The sequence below is a fragment of the Phascolarctos cinereus genome, unplaced genomic scaffold, assembly GCF_003287225.1.
Source record: "Phascolarctos cinereus isolate Bilbo 61053 unplaced genomic scaffold, phaCin_HiC Scaffold_9;HRSCAF=440, whole genome shotgun sequence".
In the NCBI taxonomy this organism is placed as follows: Eukaryota; Metazoa; Chordata; class Mammalia; order Diprotodontia; family Phascolarctidae; genus Phascolarctos; species Phascolarctos cinereus.
The window spans coordinates 131,022,844-131,049,282 of record NW_027556402.1 but is presented as its reverse complement, the minus strand read 5'-3'; the positions used below and the strand labels follow the sequence as shown (position 1 = coordinate 131,049,282).

General features: G+C 37.9%; 1 protein-coding gene across 8 annotated transcripts in view; it reads right to left on the bottom strand.

Annotated features, from left to right (window-relative positions):
- The window catches only part of LOC110199265 (UDP-glucuronosyltransferase 2A1-like), a 319,475-nt gene that overhangs the window by 71,690 nt on the left and 221,346 nt on the right, over positions 1-26,439 (bottom strand). Inside the window, exons 1-2 of one of the 8 annotated variants that reach the window (XM_078148753.1) lie at positions 22,489-22,818; positions 16,590-16,598 (exon numbers count right to left, since the gene is read on the bottom strand). The exons of 6 other annotated variants lie outside the window; for them this stretch is intronic. In XM_078148753.1, coding sequence (XP_078004879.1) covers positions 16,590-16,598; positions 22,489-22,803 — 324 coding nt within the window. In that variant the 5' untranslated portion in view covers positions 22,804-22,818. Of the gene's footprint in view, positions 1-16,589; positions 16,599-22,079; positions 22,819-26,439 lie in introns of those variants that run through there. One more of the 8 variants, XM_078148747.1, reaches the window with a different exon arrangement.

The following is a 26,439-nucleotide window of genomic DNA, read 5'->3' as shown; positions in this document are numbered from 1 at the left end:
TAGTCTGTGCAGTGCAAGCAAGGCCCCACCCCAGAGACCCCATCCTGAACACAAGACACCAGCAAGGCCTTGACTCCAGTGCTAACCAGGAGTGAAGCCCAGCCCTGGGGCTGGCCAACAGTGAGACCCCTGCCCTAGGACCTACCAGTAGAGAGACCCTGTTTCCATAGCAACCCAGCAGCAAGGCCCCACTCCTGGAGTAGACCATCAGCTAAACTCCACACCAGGGGAGACCAATAGGGAAGCCCCATTGCCCTAGTACAAGCCACAAGGGAAGCCTACCCTACAAAGAAAGCAAGAAGCAAAGCCCTGAAGGCCAATAAAAACCAGCAGTTAAGACCCAGAACCCCAGCACAAAAAGGTGGGGACAGTGCAGGACCGAAACTCTTATATACAAACATCAGGTCCCCCCCAAAAAAAAATTCTGGGGAAACATAAAAAGGTAAAGAAGAAACAAGAAAGAAAAGCATAAGAAATTCAACCAGGTTAAACTGCTTATATTTCTATATGGCAAGATAACATTTGTAACTCAACAACTTTATTACTATAAGAGCAATTAGGAGTACCTGTAGACAAAGGGTGTGGATATAAGGTGACTTTGATGGGATGATACCCCCCCCAAAAAAAAAAAAGGGTGAGAAAGAAGATTGTACTGGAAGAAGAAGGAGGGGGTAGATTGAATGGAATAGATTATCCCACATAAAAGAAGCATGAAAGAGCCATTATAATGGTGGGGAAGATGGGGGAGTGATGGGTAAAGCTTAAATAAACCTTACTGTCATCAAAATTGGCTCAAAGACTGAATTACCCACAGTCTCAGCTGTATATAAAAATCTATCTTACCCTATAAGGAAGTAAAAAGAGATGGGGATAATTGAAGGATGAGGGGAGACTAACAAAAGGGAGGGCATATTGGGGTATGTAGTGATCAGAAGTAAAATACTTGTGAGGAGGGAAAGGATGGGGGCAAGTGACAGAGGAGGATAAACAAGTGAAAAATAGCATGGAAGGAAATAGTCAGTTAGTTATCATAACTATAAATGTGAATGGGATGAACTCACCCATAAAATGGAAATGAAGAGCAGAATGGATTAAAACCCAGAATTCTACAATATATTGTTTCCAAGAAACACATCTGAAGCAGAGATATACACACAAGGTAAATGTAAGGGGTTAGAGCAGAATTTACCATGCTTCAGCTGAAGCAAGGAAAGCAGTGGTAGCAATCATGATCTCAGCCAAAGCAAAAGCAAAAATTGGATCAAATTAAAAGAAACAAAGAAAGAAATGATATCTTGCTGAATTGTACCATAGACAACAAAGTCACAGAAATACTACACAAGTATGCACCAAATGGTATATTATCTAAATTTCTGAATGAAAGATGAATGAGTTATAGGAAAAAATAGATAATCAAACTATACTAGGTGAATAAAACTCTGAAAATGTTAGATATGCTAGATCTCTGGACAAAATTAAATGTGAATACAGAGGATAGTACTTCTTACTCAGCAGTTTATGGCAGCTAACCAAAAACTGACCGTCTTAGGACATAAAAACCCCCAGCCAAATGCCAGAAAATCAGAAATACTAAACACATCCTTTTCAGATCAAAATGCAACGAAAATTACATTCAGTAATGGACAATGGAGAGATAGGTTAAAAATTAATTGGAAATTAAATAATCTAATCCTACAAAAACAAGTGGGTCAAAAACAAATCATAGAAACAACTGATAAATTCAATAAAAAATGACAACAATGAGACAACATACCAAAATTTATGGGATGCAGCCAAAGTCTTAGTTAGGGGGAAATTTATATCTCTAATTGCATACATCAAAAAAAAAGAAGAAGAGAGAAAAAACAGATCAATGAATAGGTCTGCAACAACAACAATAACAGCAACAACAACAGCAAACTGAGAAAAAGAATAAATTAAAAATCCCTAATTAAATACCAAATTTGAAATCCTGGAAAATCAAAAGAGACATTAATAAATCTGAAAGTAAGAAAACCATTGAACTAAGAAATAAAATTAGAAAATGATTTTATGGAAAAATCATCAAAATAGATAAACTATTTGTTGATTGTATTTAAAAAAGGAAAGAAGAAAACCAAATTACTGGCATCAAAAATGAAAAGACTGAATTCAGTACCAAGGAAGAGAAATTAAGACAAATGTTAGGAGCCATTTTGCCCACCTATATGCCAATAAATTTGACAATCTAAGTGAAATATATGAATATCTACAAAAATATAAATTACCTACATTGAAAGAAGAAGAAAGAAAATATGTAAATAACCGAATTTTAAAAAAAACAACTGAAGAAATAATCAATGAATTTCCTTAGAAAAAGTCCCCAGGACCAGATGAATTCACAAGCAAATTCTATCAAACATTTAAAGAATAATTAAGCCCACTAATATAAAAACAAATTTGGGAAAATAGATGAAGAAAGAGTCCTACTAAATTCCTCTTATGACACAAATATGTTGCTTATACCCAAACCAATAAAAGGCAAAACAGAGAAAGCAAATTAGACCAATTTCCCTAATGAATATTGATGTAAACATTTTAAATAAAATTCTTGAAAGAGATAACAGTAATATATCACAAGGATCTTACACTATGACCAGGTGGGATTTGTAACAGGAGTGCAGGGCCAGTTCAATATCAGGAAAACTATCAGCATATTTGACTATAACAATAACAGAACTAACAGAAATCATATCATTATCTCAACAGATACAGAAAAAGCCTTTGACAAAATACAGCATTCATTCCTATTAAAGAGAGCATCGGAATAAGTGGAGATTGCCTTAAAATGATAAGAGTTATTTATCTAAAACCATCAGGAAACATTATCTGTAATGGGGATAAACTAGAAGTCTTCTCAGTAAGAGCAAAGGTGAAGCAAGGATGCCCATTTTCACCTCAATTATTTAATACTGTACTAGAAATATTAGTTCTAGCAATAAGAGAAGAAAATGAAATCAAAGAAATTAGAATAGGCAATGAGGAAACAAAATTATCACTCTTTACAGATGACATGATATTATACTTAGAAAATTCTAGAGACTCAACTGAAAAACTACTTGGAAGTATTTACAACTTTAGCAATGTTGCAGAATACAAAATAAACCCACACAAATCATCAGCACTTCTATATATTATCACATTATCTATAAATTTTTAGGAATTCTCTTGATAAATATCGTGCCAATATAAAAGAAACATTGCGAACTGGATGGACAAATGTTAAAAAAAATAAGATCCCCAAGTTAATAGAACAAGAAAGAGATAATTTAAATAACTCATTCTCAGAAACAGGAATTGAATAAACTGCAAACAAACTTTGAAAAGAAAGAGAAAACCTGGAAATAGCTCCATTTACAACTGAATTCTATGAGAAATCAAACAGCAATTAATTTGAACATTGCACATACTATAAGAATGAATTAAGGAAAGAAATGTTCCTACTAAATTCCTTCTGTGATGATATATGTTACTTCACAATATCTTAACCAAAAAAGAGAGAGCCAAAATAGAGAAAGGAAACTATAGACTATATTCCTCGTGAATACCGACACAAAAATTTAAATCAAAATTTACTAGAGACAATAGCTACATTGCAGAAGAAATACAAGGTTCATTCAGCATTAGGAAAACTATCTACATAATATAAACCATTTTAATAAAAAGAACAGAAAATCATATAATTATGTAGTTTTTAAGAAGATACAACACCTGTAATTGTTGGGGGAAAAGCATGAGCAAACTGAGCTTTTCTTATTTTGATAGTATCTACATATAACTAAGAACTAATATTACATATAATTAGGGCAACATCTATAAAGATAAAAGACTTTTCAACAAGATTAGGGGTGAATGAAAAGATTCATTATCAGCATTACTATTTGATTTAGTGCTAGAATTCTGAGTTATGGGCAAAAAAATTTTTTTTGAGAGAATATCCATAGGCAAAGAAGAAATAAAAGTATTGCTTTTTTGCAGATCTTATGATGGTTTACTTAGAGCACCCTAGAGAGTTAATTAAAATGAATCAAAAGAATTAAACAGTTCAGCCAATAAATTCAGAGACAATTACAACTTCAGTAGGTGAGTAAGTAAATGTACATAAATCATAAAAATTGCAGTATATTACCAACCAAACTGAGAAAGTAGGAATAGAAAGAGAAATATTATTGAAAATAATTATAGAACAACTTTAATAATTAGAGGAATATATGGCAATTATGGATGTGCTATGCTAATACAATGGAAATCACAGTGCTACTAAAGTTAATTTACCATTTTTATGCTGTATCAAACTACCAAAGGGATACTTTATAGAGCTAGAAACAATAACAACAAAATTCACTTGAATGACCAAAGTTTTTAGAATATTATGGGAAACGATAAGAAGTGGTAGAAATGAAATAGTAAACAGCATTCCAGATCTCAAACTGTCATATATCAGCAATCATCAAAACTATTTAAAATTGGTTAAAAAAATTTTTTTAAAAGACTCAATGGAATAAACTAGATAAGGTAGAATTAGAAATAAGAACTTAATCACAGTTTTCAATAAACTTGAAAACAAATTTCATAGCAAAGAATACCTTATTTACTAAGAATTGATGGGAGAACTGGAAAGCAGTCTGGCAGAAATTAGGTTTAGATAAACACCTTACACTGTATTTCCCCTAATATTCAAAAGGAATACAATATTTGAATGTTAAAGATCATACACTATAAAATTAGTCAAGAAATAGATTAAATGCCATTCACAACTGTAGTTAGGCAATACATCCTTTTTTTTCTCCAATTTTTTAACATTTTTATTTAAAATTTTGAGTTTTTCCTTATTTCCTTATGGGATATTTTGTAACTGAATGAAAACAACTGTTGGGTATAGTTCAGTTGATTTATTCCCAAATACGGCAGGCATTTGTAGTTATTTTGAACAGGATTTTCTTTTCTATTATTGCTTCACATTTCATTATTGTTATATGGAGATATTATTGATTTGTGTATGATTTTTTTGTAGCTGACAACTTTGCAGAAGTTTATGTCTCAATTAGTTTCTTCACTGATTCCCTAGGACCTTGTAAGTAAGCTATCATACTATCATCAAAAAAAAAATAGTTTTATCTCCCCTTTCTTGGTCTTTATGCCTTTAATTTTGTTCTCTTGTTTTATTGCTATTGATAGGTTTTTTTTTTGAAATGATGTCAAATAAAAATGGAGAAAATGGGCATCCTTGCTTTACTCCAGTATTTATTTTGAAAACTTCTAACCCAATGATTCTTAAGCTGTCTGTGTGTGTGTCTGTGTGGGTGATATATCTCTGCATGCCTAGCAAAACCTATGGACTCCTTATCAGAATAATGTTTTTTAATATATAAAATAAATTATGCAGTATTACAAAGGAAACCAATCATATTAAAACACAGTTACGAAAATTTTTAAAAATAACAAGTTCATCAATTCCAGGTTAAGAATGGTTTTTCTAGAAAGTTCAAGAATATGAAGGGAATCACTAATAAAAAAAAATTGAAGGAAAGTGGCCCAGAAGTACCATATTTCAAACTATATTAAATTGGTAAAACTGTGCATACCCTTTGACTTAACAGTACCACTACCAGATCTGTATCCCAAAGACAACAAAGAAAAAGGATATATATGTATGAAAATATTTATACTAGCTTTTTTTTGTAGTGGCAAAGAATTAGAAAGTGAGTGGATGCCCATCAATGTGGGAATGACTGAACAGTTGTGGTGTAGGATTTTGATGGAATGCTATTGTGCTATAAGAAATGACAAAGCAGGATGATTTCAAAAAAACCTTGGAAGGGGCAGCTAGGTGGCACAGTAGATAGAACACTGACCTTGGAGTCAAGAGGACCCGAGTTCAGATCCAGCCTCAGACCAGACACTTGCCACTTACTAGCTGTGTGACCCTGGGCAAGTCATTTAACCACATTGCCTAGCCCAAACCCCCCCCCCCAACTTAAATAAACAGAAAGGCATGAGAAGACTTATATGAATTAATGCACAATGAAGTGAGCAGAACTAGGAGAACCCTATACACATTAATGGTAACAGTATAAAATAATCAACTGTAAAAGATCATACTCTGATCAATACAATGATCCAAGGCAATTCCAACAGACTTGTGATGAAAAATGCTATCCACCTCCAGACAGAGAAATAATGGACTCAGTGCAAATTAAAGCATACTTTTTTAAACTTTCTTTTTCTTGTCTCGTGTGTCTGTTTTATCTTGCAACATGGCTAGTGTGGAAATATGCTTTTTTTTAAATTGACTTCACATGTGTACTGGGTATCAGAGTTATTGTCTTTTCAAAGGGGTGGGGAGGGGCCAGAGAGAAGGAGAGAATTTGGAAGTCAAATTAAAAAAATAAATGTCAATAAAAAAATAAATAAGAAATTTTAAAAGTTATAGTGCATTCCCATTGAATAGAATGGCATGAATTATTCATTCCATTTATTTATTTAATTTGAAATTTTTATTTCAGCTCCAAATTCTCTCTCTAGCTCCACCCCTCTCTCTCCCAGACACTGAGAGGGCAAAAAATTTCAAACCCATTGTACTTACAAAGTCAGTGTCAGTTCAGACTTGCAGTAGGCTGTAATGAGGTTGATTTGAAAACATGGGAATAATAATGGCTAAGATATACAGAGGTCTTTTTAATTTTCAAATGACTTCATGTACTTTGGAACCTAACAACATCTTGGTGACATTTAGAACTACACATATTATTGTATGTGAGGAAAAACGTAGGAATTTAAGTGACTTGACCAGAGTCATGCCACTAGTAAGTGTTGAAAGCAGAAGTCATATTCATGCTTCTTTTTCCTCTAAATCTAGCATTTTTTTCCCCTATGATAATCTGAGAGAAGAAGAAAGGAGTAGAAGGTGACTTCATGTCCTACCTGGCTGCACTCCCTTGGACTTCACCATTATGACCCAGGAATCTCATCCTGCATTATCAATTAAACTCTGAAACTTAGGTCTCATCAGTACCCTCTGCCCCTAGGGCCCCTCACTCTGGACAGGGTAGAGATGGAAAACTCCTCCTGCAACCTCCATTTCCCACTCAGAAACATTCCTCTGGACTTGGACATCATGTCTGCTCAGGGTATCTTCCTCGGTATCTTTCCAGTTTCCTTTTATATACTGTCTTCTCTTATTATATTATGGCAATTACAAAGGCTTCAGAAGTCATTCCCCAATTGATAAATAATCAAAGGATATGAATAGGCAGTTTTCAAATGAAGAAATTAAAGCTATCTTTAATCATATGAAGAAATGCTCTAATCATATAGAGAAATGCAAATCAAAACAACTCTTAGGTACCACATCACACCTATCAGATTGACTAACATGACAAAACAAGAAAATGATAAATGCTGGAGAAGATGTGGGAAAATTGGAACACTAATGCATTGTTGCTGGAGTTGTGAACTGATCCAACCATTTTGGAGATCAATTTGGAACTATGCCCAAAGGGCTATAAAAATGTGTATACCCTTTGACTCCACAATACTTCTTCTAGGGCTGTATCCCAAAGATATCATAAAAATGGGAAGAGGATCTACATGTACAAAAATATTGGTAGCAGCTCTATTTGTATGGCCAAGAATTGGAAATTGATCGGTTGCCCATCAACTTGGGAATGGCTGAGCACATCGTGGTATATGAATATAATGGAATACTATTGTGCCATAAGAAATTATGAGCAGGCTGACTTCAGAAAAACCTGGAAAGGCTTATACGAACTGATGATGAGTAAAGAGAGCAGAACCAGGAAAACATCGTACACAGTAACAGCCACAGTGTGCAGCGACTAACTTTGATAGACTTACCTCTTCTCAGCAGCACAACGAGCTAAGACCACTCCAAAAGACTCATAACAGAAAATGCTGTCCATATCCAGAGAAAGAAATCTGGAGTCTGAATGTAGATTGAAGCATACTAGTTGCTCTCTCTCTCAAATTTTTTTTTTTTGATTCTTGGTTCTCATGGTTACTCGCATTTGTTCTAACTTTTCTTTACAACATGAGTATTGTGAAAATATGTTTAAAAAGGATATATATGTAGAGCCTATATGAGATTGCATGCCATCTTGGGGAAGGAGGAGGGAAGGGAGGCAGAGAAAATTTAAAACTCAAAAGTTTATGGAAGTGAATATTGAAAAGTAATAATAAATAGATTAATTTTTAAAAAGGTTTGAGAGACATAGTTTCTGGGTAATTTAATCATTTAATAAATAAGGCCATCACATTATTAATAAAAGGATAGTCATTTAATTAAATGGTTTTTAGAACAAAGCCAATCAGGCAGCTGCTCAGGGCTTATATATTCTTTTGGAAGAGGAATAAAAATAATCTGTGGTTAACACAGTGGGAGGTGGGCTATATTAAAAGAGGGGATGACAGTGACTGGAGAGAGAGTCTTCTCTCCTTCTACAGATCACTCCAGCCTTGGGACATCTATTCAAAGAATGTGTGTTCCATCCAAGCCTAAGTAGAACAGAAAGGACACATCCCTGGGTGGGGTTTCAAGAAAATTAGTCCAATCTCATGACCAGCAAGGTCTTGAACTTTTAAAAACCAGCATTGCAGAAGAAGTAGAGACTCTGGACCTCCTCAAATTCTTGGTTGTTTATAATAATTTCTCTCAATACTGTAAACTTCTGGAAGGTAGAGGACAGGTACTTATTTTTTTTCTAATTTCCAGTTGTTAGCACAATTCTTGGCACACAGAAGACATTTAATAAATATTTATTGGCTGACTGACAGACTGAAGATAAGAGGAAGATGAAATGAGAAGGAAGAAATTGAGGTAAATTCATACTTAATGGATTCAACATCATCAGTAAAAAGGGAAGGGAAGTCATCTGAAAGGAGTAGGGGGATGATTTCAAAAAAAGCAAAGGTGATTCAGATCAGTCATTGGGGGGGACTATGATTGGGAGTCAAAAAAGGATTCAAGTAAAGACTTCCGGGTAAGAAAGACAGGTAAGTCCAAGTGAGAGCATACAAATATGGAACACATTCAGCGTAAATTTCTGACTTCCTCTAGCAAATGAGTACCAGCTCATTCCCCCTAAAGGAGCCCAGCATATTGATATGATGTTGCCTTTGATGTTTATGAAAGGTATATTTAAAAAGGACTGAGACAGAAGAATTCCACTTATGCTTTAGAAAGAACATGTGATATGTCAATTGAAAATACACATTATATCAGTTCTTTAAAATGAGGTTAAGTTTTTGATTGCATAATAGATCCAGTTGATAAAGATTAACCATGTTTTAAATGACTAATGAAAAGAGCTGAAAATAACATTTGGTTGCTGTTCAGTTGAAACACTGACAGAAACATCATATCTGACTTTTTGTGACCTTCTCTGAGGTTTCCTTGGTGAAGACACTGGAGTGGTTTGCCACTGACTTTTCCAATCCAGTTTACAAATAAGGAAACTGGAGCAAACAGGGTTAAGTGACTTGTCCAGGGTCAAGTAGCTAGTAAGTCCAAATTTGACCTCAGGAAGATGTGTCTTCCTGACTGCACACCTGGAATTCCATCCATTGTGCCACCTAGCCACTCCTAGTTTATGATGAATGTACTTGCAAGAATGAAGATTCAAGAAGAATGAATAAGAAGTTTCAAGTCTTTATAAGTGCATTCTATGGAGAGTGGTAAGAGGCTGCATGGAGCAGTTGATAGAGTGACTTGGAGTCAGGAAGACCTTGCATTGAATCTCACCTCCAATTCTCACTGGCTGTTTGACTTGGAGAAAGTTAGTTAATCTCTCTGGGCTTCAGTTTCCTATTCTGTAAAAAGGAACAAGTTGGATTCAATAACCTCTAAGGTCCCTTCTAGCTCTAAGTTACTGTTTCTATGAGGAGGTGAGTGGAATAGAGAAAATCAATTAATGTATAAAAAGATGAGGATTTAGCTTAAATGTCAAGAAGGTACTTCTAACATGGAGATGTATTTGTCTATAAGGCTGTGGAATCATCAGCTGATCTCCTGTGGTTATGACATTTGCCTTTACTTCTGACACACTACAAAATGAACAACCAGCCCTAGAGGAGTTGACTATGTCTTCCTAGCCACTAAGAGTGCTAGTAGCTACCATCAGGGAACAGGCCAACAACAGCAGCTGTGGGATACAGAAGAAAGAACACTGGGTTTGGGGTTAGAACACTTTGACTCAAATATTGACTCAGCTGCTTGCTCCTGGGCTGACAATGGTCAAGCTACTTCTCTGCATCTCCCTTTAATTATCTGTAAGTTGAGGGAATTGGGATAGATGAAGGAGCCATGGAATCTGAGAGTTGAGAGGGAACCTCGATATTAGTCTAGTCCATCTTGGACACAAAACGAAACTCCAGTATAACATAGCCAATGAGTTATCATACAGCATCCCCATGAAGACATCCAAGAGGAGGAGACACACTACCTCTTTTTTTTTCTGAACAATATGTTTTTTTAATAAAATACAAATTGGATACAAAAGAATATTACAGATCAGAAGACCTATTTACAATATTTGCTTTATTTTTTGATTTAAGGTCTACTTATGTGTCCAACACTGCATGAGAATTGGGACATGCTGTTACCTGTGCAGGATAGTACAAGGGACCCCTTCGGAACACAGTAATGTCCTATCTCCCAACCCAATCTGATTAATACTAAAAGCCAAAGATGGATGTTATCCCACAGATAAAATGAGATAAGAAAGTACTTTGTAACCATTTGATTTCTTCTGTGTTCAATGGGGCATTTTCCAGTCTGCAGCAGAGAAAGTAAAATCTAAAGTCAACTCTGCGCATGGCAACTCTGTGCATGGCCTGTTATTTTCTTCAATCAAGCAGAAATGCTAAGCAGTGTAGGCCATTACTTATGCCAACTTTTCATACTATATGGCCTAAGAGATATTTTGAAATACCCTACATAGGAATGGTAGAAAACACAGGGGAGAAAAAGCAGATATGTTTAAGTCATGGTACCTGGCCGCCACTTCTAGGTGTGGCATCATCATCATCATCCATATATCTATTGATGCTCTTCCTTTTTCTCAATAACATGTACTTGTCCTCAAAATCTATTTCATCTGCTAAGTGCAGATCTGAGAGTACTTCAACCAGAGATCTTGACCTGGAATGTGCAGGAGCTCTTCGTTCAAGGATTCTCCTTGAGGAGTCTCTTGGGAAGGAGCACCTTCAGTCTGGCTTTTACTGTGGGCTACTACCTGGAAGTGATCTCCTTTCAGTAAACAATCCCGGGAAACTTTGTAATTTTGACATTAGTTTTGCCAGAGTTGCTTTGTTTTTCTTTATGTTTAGTGTCTTTTCCAAAAAAAACTGGACCCTTTCTCATTTTCTGAGACAGAATCAGAATTGGAAGTGGCAAACTCTGGGTCTTTGGGCCAGGCCGCTTTCTACTTCCTTGCTTTTCTGAGCTCTTTGGTTGGAAATTTTAGAGGTATTTGCAAAGAACCCAAATGGTTTATTTGACTGCAAGTCCTATGACCTTCATCATCAGAATCCAATTTCATTCCAACTTGTACCTTGCTTTCTGAGAAGCCCTAGAATGATTCATCACCAGAATCGGCATGAAAAACAGTGGCCAGTTCCTTAGTGATATCTGGCCTGAGTCTCGGTTTGTGTAAAATTCCACAATCTGCTCTTAGGTCCTGTTCTTCACTTTCTGGAAGGCTGCAGAAAGATTCCTTGTCAGAGTTCTCATAAAAGATATTTGCTGGGAGCCAAGATGGCAGAGTGAAAGCAGTGACTTGCTTGAGCTCTCCCCCAAACAAGTTCTAAAGCAGCAGAACCCTCAGAAAGACAGAGAGAAACAAATTTCTAGCCCAAGACAACCTGGATGGTTGTTCAGAAATGTATATCGTGCTGAGCTAGGAGAGGAGCACAGTTCAGCATGGGCACTCAGGCTGCAGCAAACCGGGAGCAGGCAGCATAGGAGTGAATTGCTGGCAGCTGTGGTGGTTTCCAAATTTTTCAACCCAGAAACACCAAAGACAATTTGAAGGTCAGTGGGAAAAGTCTTTTTTTTTGTGGTGAGAGAGAAGCCAGGCTCCCAGCGCCATTACCCAAGCTTGGCCCTGGGTGGTGGCTGCCTCCTGAGCTTCTGGCCCACAGACTGAGGGGGAATTGGGGGGCTGATGAGAGGGATCTCTTTGCCAGTTCTGAGGCAGGAATCTCTTGCTTTGCCCATGCTTGCATCTGGGTCACAGTTCTAGATGGCAGTCCTAGGGTGAGGAGGAGCACTGGCATGGAGGACCTTGTGGTGGCAGTAAATAGGTAACCCTCCTCACAGTTCCAAGACAGAAAAGAGTGCTTGTGGTCACTCATAGACCAGAGCACAGGCCAGGAAAGGAGTAAACACCTTGCCCTTATCATACCACCTTGGAATAAGTGAAAATTTACAGGTCCCTAGAACTATCTCTGAAAACAGCTGTACAAAACCCTGAACGTTGGGACAGTACATTTTCCACATTGGAAACAGACCTCTACCTTACTAAAGAGTTTATGAATCAAGTGATTGGCTGGGATCATGAGTAAACCTAGAAAGAAGTGTCAGACCACAGAATCTTTTTTTGGTAACAAAGATCAAAACATAAAACCAGAAGACAACAAAGTCAAAGCTCCTACAACCAAAGCTCCAAGAAAAATATGAATCAGTCCTAGGCCTTTGGAGAGCTCAAAAGGAAGTTTGAGAAACAAGTAAGAGAAGTAGAGGAAAAACTGGGAAGAGAAATGAGAGTGATGCAAGAAAATCATGAAAAACAAGTCAACAGCTTGCTAAAGGAGACCCAAAAAAATACTGAAGAAAATAATGCCTTAAAAAAATAGCCTAACTGAAATGAGAAAAGCAGTCCAAAAAGCCAATAAGTAGAAGAATGCCATAAAAAGCAAAATTGGCCACATTAAAAAGGAAGTCCAAAAGATTACTGAAGCAAATACTTCCTTAAAAGTTAGAAAAGAGCAATTATAAGCTAGTGACTTTATGAGAAATCAAGACAACGTAAAACAAATCCAAAAGAATGAAAAATTAAAAAACAATGTGAAATATCTCACTGGAAAAACAACTCACCGGGAAAATAAATCCAGGGGAGATAAGTTAAAAATTAGTGGACTTCTGAAAGCCATGATCAAAAAAAGAGCCTAGACATCATCTTTCAAGAAATTATCAAGGAAAACTGCCCTGATATTTTAGAACCAGAGGGCAAAATAAAATTGAAAGAATCCACGATCTCCTCCTGAAAGAGATCCCCAAAAGAAAACTCCTAGGAATATTGTAGCCAAATTCCAGAGTTCCCAGGTCAAGGAGAAATTATTACAAACAGCCAGAAAGAAACAATTCAAAAGTTGTGGAAACACAATCAGGGTAACACAAGATTTAGCCACTTCTACATTAGGGACCGGGGGGCACGGAATATAATATTCTGGAGGGCAAAGGAGATAGGATTACAACCAAGAATCACCTACCCAGCAAAACTGAGTATAATCCTTCAGGGGAAAAATGGTCATTCAGTGAAATAGAGGACTTTCAAGCATTCTTGATGAAAAGACCACAGCTGAATAGAAAATTTGACTTTCAAATACAAGACTCAAGTGCAATATGAAGAGGTAAACAGGAAAGAGAAATCATAAGAGACTTATTAAGGCTGAACTGTTTACATTCTTGCATGGAAAGATGATATTTATAAGTCATGAGAACTTTGTCAGTTTGAGGGTAGTTGGAGGGAAAAAGTTATATGTATGTATATAGATAGATAGATAGATAGATAGATAGATAGATAGATAGATAGAGGGCACAGGGTGAGTTGAAGATAAGGGTCATATCTGGAGAATAAAATTAAGGGATGAGAGAGGATTATACTAGGAGGAGAAAGGGAGAGGTAGAACAGTGTAAATTATCTCACAAAAAAACAGAAAAGAAAAGGCTCGTAAATTACAGTGGAGGGGAAACAAGGGAAGGTGAGAGGGAATGAGTGAATCTTATTCTCATAGGATTTGGCTTAAGGAGAGAATAACATACACACTCAATTGGGTATGGAAATCTGTCTTAACCTACAGGAAAACAGGGGAAGAAGGGGAGAAGAGAGCAGGTGAATGATAGAGAGGAAGGCAGATTGGGAAAAGAGGTAATCAGAAGCAAACACTTCTGAGAAGGAACAGTGTCAAAAGCAAGAATAGAATAAATGGGTGGGGCAGATAGGATTAAGAGAAATAGAGTTAGTTTTTCATAACATGTATACTATGGAAATTTTTTGTATAACTGCACATGTATAACCTATATTGAGTTGCTTGCCTTTTCAATGAGGGTGGGTGGGGAGGGAGGAAGGGAGAAAATTTGGAACCCAAAGTTTTAAAAACTCATGTTTAAAAAAAATGTTTTTACATGCAACTGGGATATAAGAAATACAGGAAATGGGGTACAGAAATCTATCCTGCCCTACAGGGAAGTAGAAGGGGAAGGAGATAAGAGCCTTGGGAGGGAGAGATAGAAAGGAGGGTAGACTAGGGGAAGGGATATTCAGAATGCATACCATCGGTGGGGGAGGGGAGATGGGTGAAAATTTGGAATTCAAAATCTTTTGGAAGTAAATGATAAAAACTAAAAGTAAATAATGAAAAAAAATTTGCTAGTTCTTCACTAATATTTCACCTGAATTTGGGCTTGGTGTTTCCAAATTATCAGAAGCAAAAGTGTCACAACTGTCATCAGAGGATGATGAGGTTTCAGTGGAAATCAATTGCACATTTGTGAAATTTTTAAATTTCTTCTTTAGAGACAAATGATGTTGCTGCATGCAGAAAGGATATATTAGTGGTTGTGGGAGTCCACGAGCAGGGCGATTTAAAGGGAAGGGAATGCTCCCAGGGAGCAGGGGCCAGTGGAGCAGAGAAGTGCAGAAAGCAGCTTGCCAGGGGAGTCCAAGCAGAATCCTCTACCTCTTAAGGCTGGTTATCAAGTTTGGGGCATCTCTAATTGTCAGGAAGCTTCTCCTGACACAAGCCTAAATTTTCCTCTTTGTAATTTCCACCCATTGATTCTCTCACTTCTCTCTACTTTCAAATAGAAAAAAGTGTCTAATCCCTCATCCATGTTAGCCTCTCAAATACTTCCACACAGCTCATATTCTCCCTGCTTCCCCCACTCCTGACCACCATCTCCTTTGCTCTAGGACAAATACGCTTAGTCACTTTAACTGATCCTTATGTGTTAAGGATCCAAGGCTCTTCACCATCCTGGTTTCCTTCTCCTGATCACTCTCTAGTTTGTCAATATACTTATGGTACCCACAAGATAAAATAGATTATTTTGATTCTATACAATTATGAAGTTTTTTTTAATGAACAAAAAAAGAGTTGTAGCAGCAGCAGCCCACAATCCCGTTTTTGGACATGATACCTGCATGTTTGTATATTTTTATCTAAATTACTTTGCCCTCTTTACTAGTACAAAGGTTATCAATAAGTAAACTAAAGATTACATGTTTACTTAAAATTAACTGACAGGCATAAAGAATGTGTAGTGTCATGGTGTGTGTGTCCTTTTTGTTTTTTTTTCTCCTGGCAATTGGTGTTAAGTGAGTTGCTCAGGGTCACATAGCCAGTAAGTGTCAAGTGTTTGGTCTGAGGCCAGATTTGACCTCAGGTTCTCCTGACTTCATGGCTGGTACTCTATCCACTGAGCAACCTACCTGCCCCCTATTGTTTTTTTTTTGTTTAATCTTCCCAAAGCAGTTAATTTGGTAAAACAAAAACACTTTCCAAACTCTTTTTTAACAAGGTTTCTCCTGCCATAGATAAAAAAAAATGTAAGTTTCTTGGGAAGATAGGGATAGAAAGGATCACAAAAACTAAATTGACAAGTTCAATTACATAAAATTCAAAAGATTTTCCACAGCGAAATCCAATGTAGCTAAGTTAGAAGAGAAATATAACTAGAGAAAAACATTTGCATCACTTCTCTGATAAAGTTTTCAAGATATTTAGGGAACTGATTAAGATTAAGAATTTTTCTGTGGCTATGTGGTGTATATATACAAATGTTGTGGGGTTTTAGTGGAAGGCCAGATCACTTTAGATAGAGTGAAATGTAAGGGCTTCAGAGTGACCATGTTCAAGTCAGTGTTAGTCCCTACAGCAGCCAGAGTGAAGTCCTCGGAGGACCACTGGATAAATAGTCAGAGAGCATGGGTCAAAATCCTGGCTCTTCCATGTACTATACTTGTGACCTTAGGAAAGGCTCCAACTTGGGGTTTTCTTGGCAAAGATACTAGAGTGGTTTACCATTGCCTTCTCCAACTCATTTCACAGACAAGGGAACTGAGGCAAAAAGAGTTAAGTGTCTTACCAAGGGTCACACAGCTAAGGAGTTTATGAGGTCAGATTTGAACTCACGAAGATGGGTATTCCTGATTCCAGCATTGTATCCTCTATGCCACCTAGTTGCCCTTGGCTAACATGACAGAAAAGAAAAATAATAAATGTTGGAGGGGATATGGAAAAATTGGGACACTGATGCACTATTGATAGCATTGCAAACTAATCCAATCATTCTGGAGAACAGTTTGGAGCCATTCCCAAGTGGCTATATAATTGTATGTGCCCACTGATCCAGCAATATCACTACTAGGAGAGTATCCCAAAGGGGTCAATGAAAAAAGAAAATGATCTATATGTACATAAATATTTTTAGCAGCTCTTTTTGTGGTGGCAAAGTGTTGGAAATCAAGGGGATGACCAGGAATTGGAGAATGGCTAAATAAGTTTGGCATATAATTGTGATGGAATACTACTGTGCTATATGAAATGATGAGAAGAATGGCTTCAGAAAAAACTGGGAGGACTTGTATGAACCAATGCAAACTGAAGTAAGCAGAACCAGAAGAACACTGTACACAGTAACAGTAATATTGTATGATGATCAACTTTGAATGATTTAGCTATTCTGATTAATGCAATGATCCAAGACAATGCTGAAGGACTTATCATGAAAAATACTAAGCGACTCCAGAGAGAGAACTGATGGAGCTCAATGCAGATTGAAGCACAATTTTTTCAATATCTTTTTATTTTTTATTTTATCTTTCTTTCTTTCTTTCTTTCTTTCTTTCTTTCTTTCTTTCTTTCTTTCTTTCTTTCTTTCTTTCTTTCTTTCTTTCTTTCTTTTTCTTTCTTTCTTCCTTCCTTCCTTCCTTCCTTCCTTTCTTTCTTTCTTTCTTTCTTTGGTCTATCAACATGGCTAACATGGAAATATGATGTGCATGATTTTGGATATATACTCTATATTATGTTTCTTCATTTACAATGGGTGGGGAGGAGTTCAAAGGGAGGGAGGGAATTCAGAATATTTTTTTAAAAGTATGTTAAATATAAGTGAATAATTATTTTTTATAAAGATATTTTGAAATGGAAAATTTCAGAGGAAACTGGGAAGACCTCTATGAACTGATTCATAGTGAAGAAAGAATAATCTGTACTATGATTACATTCTAGACAAAGATAATTGTGAAATATTTTAGAACTATGATCAATGCAACAAATGCAAAAGAATGAAGATGAAAACATCACTTACCTCCTGACGAACAGGTGACAAACTTGAAATGAAGAAAGAAACATACAGTTTTGGACATGGCTAATGTGGAGATTTCTTTTTTCTGACTATATAGGTATGTATTAAGAAAATTGCTCAGGGTGGGTGTGGAAATGGGGGAAATGGGAGGGACAAACTAATAATAAAAAAAGTTACTTGAAAAATAAAAAACAATGATGAGTAATTGAGAATCACAATAACACAGAATGAGAAGCATCAGGCCCTTTAATTTAACTCCCTGATTTCAACGATAAAGACACTGAGGCACAGATAATGTGACTTGCTCAAGGTCACAGAGTTAGTAAATAGTTGCAGTAAAGCTATGACATTCCCAGTTGTCCTTTTACAAATGAGGGAGAGTTCAATTTTTAGACATGGTGAGTTTTGGTGCCTATACGAATAACCAGGTGGAACAACTGAGGTAACTGAAAGTACAAGAATGAACTTCCACATATAGATGAGATCAGGGCTAGAGATATCGGCTTGGGAGTCATCTATATAACGGAAATGACGAAGTTTCAATCCAAGGAAAGAACACAGAGAAAAAGAAAAATTGCCAAGGGCAGAGTGTAGGGAAATTTCAGCTAGGGTACCCAAACTTAGAAGAGTCAGAGGAGGAGCACTTACTCAGGCAGGAATAAAACCAAGAGTGTAGCACCAGTATGACAAGAGTTTAAATATTTATTGGAAATGATTAATGATTATAATTAAAGCCTGTGTGCAGGTGTTGGAGTCAGTCCTGCCTCTGACACATTCTGGCTACATGATCCTGGGTAAGGTTTTTAACCTCCATATGCCACAGACAGCTCTCTAAGACTAGAAGTCACAGACAACTTGCTTATATGCACCAGTAGGAGTTTCACTATCAGAGAGTTTCCAGGTCTGATGAAATCCCAGGTCTGAACAACAACAACAGTCATAGCATGCAGGGTCTTCCAAAAACTTTGAGCTTTAGTAGGTAAAAAGTGCTCTAAGACATTTAGGACACTGTGTGTGTGTTGTGTGTGTGTGTGTGTGTGTGTGTGTGTGTGTGTGTGTGTGTGTGTGTATGAATATGTATAAGTACATATGCATTTGTGTATGAATATAGGTATATGTACATATATGTGTGTGCAATCACATTTACATAGCACCTTGAAGTTTACGCAGCATTTTCCTTACAACTGCCTTGCCTGTATTAAAGAGGATAATAGTGTAAGCATTATCCTCATTTTATAGATTACAAAACTGAAGTTCAGTGAAATGAAGTACTTTTGTCATGCAGCTTGTAATTATTGAATTTAGTGTCTAGGAAAAAAAATACGTTGTTTCACTGCACTGATTAGACCAAATCTACGATGGAACTGATGGACCTAGATCCATGAAAAGCAGATTTCAAAAAACCCTCAGGCTCTAGCTGTATTACCCTAGACAAGTAATTATCAGTCTGCCTCAGTTTTCTCATTTGTAAAATGGGGGTAATGATAACATCTACATCTCAGGATTATTGTGAAGACAGAATAACCTATTTGTAATCTATTTTTCATACTTCAAAGTACTGCATATTTACTAGGTTGAAAATGATAAGACCTTTATTAGTGTTCTAAACCTGTTGCTTAAAGGGTTCAGAAGAAGCAGAGATTATTTCCTTATGGAGGAATGAGGGTAAGATCGTTGGAAACAAGGAGCTTTTGAAGTCATTCCCCTGCCACCTCCTCTCAATCCCTTACTCCAGCAACCATTCTCTCTGGCTTGTGCATCTTTCATTTCTCACTCCTCTCTTTGCAAGGAACCTGTGTAAGCCACACAAGGACCAAGGGTCTTAAGCTTTTTGTGTCCTGGGCCCCTTTGGCAGTCTGGCAAAACCTCTGGCCCCCATCTCAGAATGATGTATTGAAATGAAAAAAACAAAATACGTAAGATTAGAAAGAAAACAAATTATATGGAAACACAGCTATCTATGGTACATATGTACGTGTATTTACCCCCATCTATCTAATCTATCTATGTATCTATCTATCTGTCTGTCTGTCTGTCTATCTATCTACCTATCAAGCCTATTCTGCTCTAATATTCTCTAATATTTCCTCCTTCTATTTGCCTAAAACTTGGAATTACAAGTCTTTTTTGTAAAGGCATACTTATACCCAGATAGAGCGCTGACCTTCTAGAGACCTTAAATAAGTCATTTAAGCTCTGTTTGAATCTCTTAATTCTCTAGGACTCATCTACTGAACCACAAAGAAGTGGTTAATGGTGAAAAGAGTTCCTACAAATGCCAACTCCTAATCAAGATAACATTTTGCCCTCACAGTTAATAAGTCTGCAATCTTCCATCTTACCTTCCATACCCAAAGCATTCTATGCAGCAGTCCTTTTGGGTTGCATGCTTAAAGAGCTGAGGTGATGTTTTTAGTACTACAAAATGACAAGGAGTCTGACAAAGATATTCTAGTAATGCATGCCTGCACAGAAAAACCTCAAGAATTTGACTCAAGGGCAGCTAGGTGGCACATGGATAGAGCACCGGCCCTGGAGTCAGGAGGACCTGAGTTCAAATCTGGCCTCACACACAAAGAACTCACCAGCTGTGTGACCCTGTACAAGTCACTTAACCCCACTGCCTAGCAAAAAAATATGAAATAAAATAAAGAATTTGACTGAACCATTGAAATAACCACCTTCTGTCTCTGGATGGTACAGGCAAGTGTGATAACACTAAGAATTTGAAGATCTGCAGCAGATGCATAAAAGTGGTAGAATAGAAAGTCTTATGTCTGATAATTTTTGCCTAGGTTATCAGTGAACATGACCTGCATCAAAATGTAGAATAAGACCTCAAATTTTCTGCAAAATGACCTCTATCACTATGTCATCCTTGCCCATCTAATAGTTGTGAGTTGAAAGCACAAAGTTGTTTTGCAAAGTTTCTATTTTTCTTCTTATTTAATAATCTAAAGAAGATAGTGAGGAAGGATTACTTTCTAAGTAAGAATAGTTAAGTTCTAACTTTTGCATGTAAGATCTTCAGGGAATAGCATCTAGAATGAGGAGTACTTTTACTTTGGAAAGCCAAATGCCATTGAGAGAGCAACCACGCCAGCTTAGCTGAAGCAGTACACTACCCTGAGAAAGGGACAGACTGGGTGTGGTAGGTAAGTAAAGCTATTGCCCCCACCTTGATCACCACCTCCCCTTCCCCCATCATGTAGACAGCCTAGGACTCGGAGCCCAAGATTCCCAGGATCAGCAGCTTCCCTGATGAGAGCACAGATACTGCTTCCATTCTGCTCCTCCCACCCCCACTGCCTCCACTTTCCCATCCTTCATTGAGGGGTGGTGAAGAAGAGCCCAACAATCTTTGCCACCATCAACACCAATGGATGCTTAACTGCCATCAACAGAGAAATATGCCCAAGAAATCATGGAGCAGTAAAGCACCCCACACCACTGAACCTGCTTCTAGCACAGCTCCCACCTTGTCCAGGAAATCAGTATTAGTGGAGATGCAGTCTGGTAATGAAGGGCAGCTAGGTAGTACAGTGAATAGAGTTCACACCTGAAGTCAGAAAGACTCATCTTGAGTTCAAATCTGACCTCAGACATACACCAACTGTGTGACCCTAGGCAAGTCATTAACCCTATGTACCCGTGTTTCTTCACCTGTAAAATGAGCTGAAGAAGGAAATGGCAAACCACTTTAGGATCTTTGCCAAGGAAATCTTAAGTGGGGCAACAAAGAGTTAGTTGCACATGACTGAAATGACCCAAGAACAACAGTGACAAACATCATGCCTGCTTCTATGGCAGCTCTCATCCCGGCCTCCTCAATGGCCACAGGTACCAAGGACCTCAAAAAGTCAGTTGTCTCCACCAAAGTCCTGTCAGGTTGTTCAGTATCAGGTATGGATTTGTGTTGTACCAGCAGTAATAACACTAAAGAGGATGCATTTTCATCCGCTTTGCTCTATTCGCCCCGCCCCCCCCATCTCATTAGCACCATGAGGCCTCTCTGTTGGACTTACACCTGAACATTCCCATGTGCATTGTCTCTCCCACTAAAATGCTGCTGGAGAGCAGGGGGCTGTCTTGCTTTTCTGTTTATGCCCCAGAACATAGCACTGTGTTTTGCTTGTAATAGGTGCTTAATAAATGCTTTCACACTTGTTCAGTGATTGCATGACGCTTTTCAACCTGCTTTTCTGTTTTGACTAAAGATTCAAACTTAAGCCTATTTAGCAACCATTAGATGGAAGTTTTGACATTTTATGGATAAATGAATCATTTTGCCGCAAAACATTCAATATCTGATTGCCATGAAAAAAAACCGAACAACTTATTTTTACATGACACTAAACTCCTGCCCAATCACACCAAGATAAATAAGGATGTTCAGGAAAAGGTTGAACATGTAAACAACAAAGAGACTTACCTAACACATCACTGTAAAACTGATCCCAATCTTTCGTATCAAAATTCTGATACCAAAAGTCATAGTAAATGACAAAAAGCATATTTTTCACCCGCTCCATAAATGTCATCTTATCAGTCAATTCTGTCAGGGGTAGAGGCACATAGGAAGGAGGGGATGGGAGTCCTCCACAGTATTTTTCAATAGTATTGCCGATGGTGAAGCGTAGACTGTAGATAAAGGGTATTCCAAGCATCTCTGCCATGAGGTCACCACAAGGATATATAGCATCTGAAATCACAACTTCGTATTTGGCATCTTTCAATGTCTTCATAAGGTCTTTGTTCAGAACAGCACTCTCACACAGATGCTTTACCTGCCTTGAATAATTCAAAGACACTTGTTGCACGGCTGCACCATACTCAAATGCTGAAAGTTTTGGCAGCTCGTAACTCCAAAATGCGATCGCTTTTTCAAAAAGTAAAGCCAAATCCTCTGAATTTGTCATCACAGGAAAAACCTCAACATGGAAGCCTGATGAATTACTAGGATCAACAAAAACAGTAGCAGAGGGTGTCAGCACAGTCACCTCATGGCCCCTCTGTATGAGCAAATCCAGCAGGGCCTTCAGATTGAGCCAGTGACTATACTCCATAGGCCATGCCAGGACCTTCCCACAGGATCCACAGCTAAAGCAACAGAGCTGCAGCAGCAAAAGTGCTAAAACCCATTTCTCAGACCTCATGGTTATTCCTGCCTTACAAACTACTAGGTCCTTTTCATCATGAGTTCCTCTTTACACCACAAAAGAATCAATAAAAAGGTTAAAATTTAACTAATATCTCTAAATTCCTTATCCAAAAAATGAACTTTGAGTACAAGGAAGCCTTGACTAGGCAAAGAGTCAATAGATAACATAGCTTTAGTGTTAATGGAGCATGACTAATGTGGAAATATCTTTAATACAATTGTTACATGGATAACCTATATGAGATTGCATGGTGTCTTGGGAAGAGGGAAGGTGAAAGAGGGGAAAAACACTTAGAACTTAAAATCTTATAAAAGTGAATGCTGAAAAAAAATAAATAAATCTATAAAGACTGAAAAAAAAATTGTCAATGGACGATACTTAGGTGGTAGCAAAGTCCCCAGTTTGTACAAAGTTTAATGTTCCTGTTGTTTATTGGTACTTTAAACAGGGGCAATATAGAATAGTTTAATTGGCTTTGGGTTTAAGTATTAACATTATTGAAATGTTAACACTGTTTTCTTCTTTAAAGGCATGAAGATTTTATTCTGAAATGTATCCTAAACATTACTGCCATTAGGTTTCAGGATGAGCTGTCTTACCAGCATTGCCCTCCCCTAGCTGAGAAAATTGAGGCAATAACTGTCAGTGTCAACTGCACCAGAACCATCTCCAACCTGTGGATAGCTGGAGCTGAAGAGAGCAGGCTAAAGAAAGGAGAGTCAGGACCTAAGGGAAGTGAAATTTTAAAGTGAGTTAGTTGGGAGGGTTGTGAGGCAGTGTGCAGAGATCTCAGTACTTATACCAACTTCAGCCGTGACAATGAGGGATAAAAACTACAATGTGACAAGTTTGATTCACAGCAGGGCTTCATGACCAGAACTAGTCCAAGCTCAGAGAACAGCTGGTGCTGCTCAAAGCAATACAAGAAATGTACGATTTCATCAGAGTGAGATCCTCCAGAGAGGGAGCACAAGGGATTGTTGTTCTGCCAAGCTCAGGGCACAGCTTGCCTGCTGGGCCCTAGCTCTAGAAAACTGGGTGTCTCCTAATATCTCGACACTAGTACATCCCTCAGCTCATCTTGTTCGGTTCCTTTGGTCTGGACCTGAAGGAGTCCAATTTCTGATCCTACTTCAGGAGCTCCTGTTAGAAGATATCCCTCATCCTGTCCAATCCTTGTGACTTTTCAGACCAGGTTTGATGTTCTTCCCTTTGCATATCTAGGTGCACAGGGTCTTGGGTTCATGGACAACTGACTGTAACATGGCGTATGACAGGTTCAGTAGCTAAGAGATTGGGAACAGCCTCTTGTAGGAAGACTTGATATTCTGGCAGGAATTCCTGCCATTTGGCTTCGTGTTACTGAGCTCTCAGATACTTTTGAATGACCCCAAATGTCATCTGGCCTCACTTAGGTATGAGGTGGTGTCTATAACTGTCTCTCATGTTGTTGGAAATATTCACACTACCTCATATTTCTTTTTCCCCTGGATTTACCACTTCCCTGAAGGCATTCTATGCAGAACTCCTTTTGGGTTGCATGGGTAAAGAGCTGAGGTGATGCTTTTAGTACTACAAAATGACAACGAGTCTGACAAAGACATTCTAGTAATGCATGCCTACACAGAAAGACCTCAAGAGTTTGACTCACGGTCAGCAAGGTGGCACAGCGGATAGAGCACCGGCCCTGGAGTCAGGAGGACCTGAGTTCAAATCTGGCCTCACACACAAAGAACTCACCAGCTGTCTGACCCTGTACAAGTCACTTAACCCCACTGCCTAGCAGAAATAGAGAATTTGACTGAACCATTGAAATAACCACCTTCTGTCTCTGGATGGTACAGGCAAGTGTGATAATACTAAGAATTTGAAGATCTGCAGCAGATGCATAAAAGTGGTAGAACAGAAAGTCTTATCTCTGATAATTTTTGTCAAGGTTATCAGCGAACATGACCTGCATCAAAATGTAGAATAAAACCTGAAATATTCTGCAAAAATGTCCTCCATCATTATGTCATCCTTGCCCATCTGATAGTTGTGAGTTGAAAGCACAAAGTTGTTTTGCAAAGTTTCTATTTCTCTTGTTATTTAATAATCTAAAGAAGATAGTGAGGAAGGATTACTTTCCAAGTAAGAATGGTTAAGTTCTAACTTTTGCATGTAAGATCTTCAGGGAATAGCATCTAGAATGAGGAGTACTTTTACTTTGGAAAGCCAAATGCCATTGAGAGAGCAGCCAAGCCAGCTTAGCTGAAGCAGCACAATACCCTGAGAAAGGGACAGACTGGGTGTGGCAGGTAAGTAAAGCTATTGCCCCCACCTTGATCACCACTTGCCCTTTCCCCATGGTGGAGACAGCCTAGAGCTCTGAGCCCAAGAGTCCCAGGATCAGCAGCATCCCTGATGAGAGCACAGGTACTGCTTCCATTCTGCTCCTCCCACCCCCACTGCCTCCACTTTCCCATCCTTCATTGAGGGGTTGTGGAGAAGAGATCAAGAATTCTTTTTCTCTCAATCCCTTTCATCCCAGATCCGATTAGGAAGAGAGTGTTTTACACCCCTCTCCCTTGCCTGCAAATTCACCTTTCACGCCTGGCTTTAGGAAGGAGGGGGAGGGGCAGCAGCTACAGCCTGGAAGCATCTTCCAGCACACAGCTGTGGGGGAGAGAGTAAAAGAGGATGGGTCAAGGTAAAGAAATCAGTTTGTGTCTGTACTTGGTAAATCAGCCCTTCCTTCTATCAATAATTTTACGTGATCTGGAAACACAGTTGTTGCCATCTAAAGTTTATTGTTTATGTTACAGCCAAAACAATTTACTTGTCACTTATGAAAATTGTAAGATTGTTGGTTATTGTTTAATGTTAAAACTTAAAACTGGTAATTGATTACTCTGTGTGTGTTGAAAAAGAGGAGTCTGAGGACTGCCCCTGAGGGGCTTGTTTAAAAAAAAAAAAGCACAGCCTGTAGAAATTCTAAAGGTAGATAGGTTGGATGGGACAGCCCCCTTTTCTGGGATCCCTGTTGATCCTCCTTAGTTTTGTAAACTTGCCAAAGAGCTTGTTTGGATCATGGAGTTCCTAATCAAGAAACTTGGCCTGCTGAGAATTTGCAAGTATGTAGAAATGACTTCTAATGATTGGCTTTTACACCAGAACAAGTTTAAATTTGAGAAGGAAAGATGTAAAGTGAAATCTCTTATGTATGTGAGTCCTGGTAAATCTGTATTGCTTATTGCAACTCCATGAGAGTAAAATTAACTGTATTTGGCTTTAAGCTGTGATTAGTGAAACTTGTTGTTTGAGGTAAAAGCTCTTGGGACTGTAACTAATTTTGTTTTGAGTTTGAATTTGGGTATAGTTGTCTGCATTAAATCAGTTATCTGAGAGAAATGCCACAAGAACAGGTTGGAGGTCTACACAGAGGGAATGTGATTCATTTGGGAAAAGGCCGAGGGGACAATCTTAGCCTCAATCTAGGATGGGATCCTACTGGCGCAGTTTCCCCTTTGTGTTCCTTTGGAAAGGAATGTTTCCCACCTGACTGTTCCTCAGTCTGGCTATGAGGAAGAACAGATACTGCATGATTGGAGAACTGTGACTCTATCTGAATTTAAAGAAAACTAAGGATGT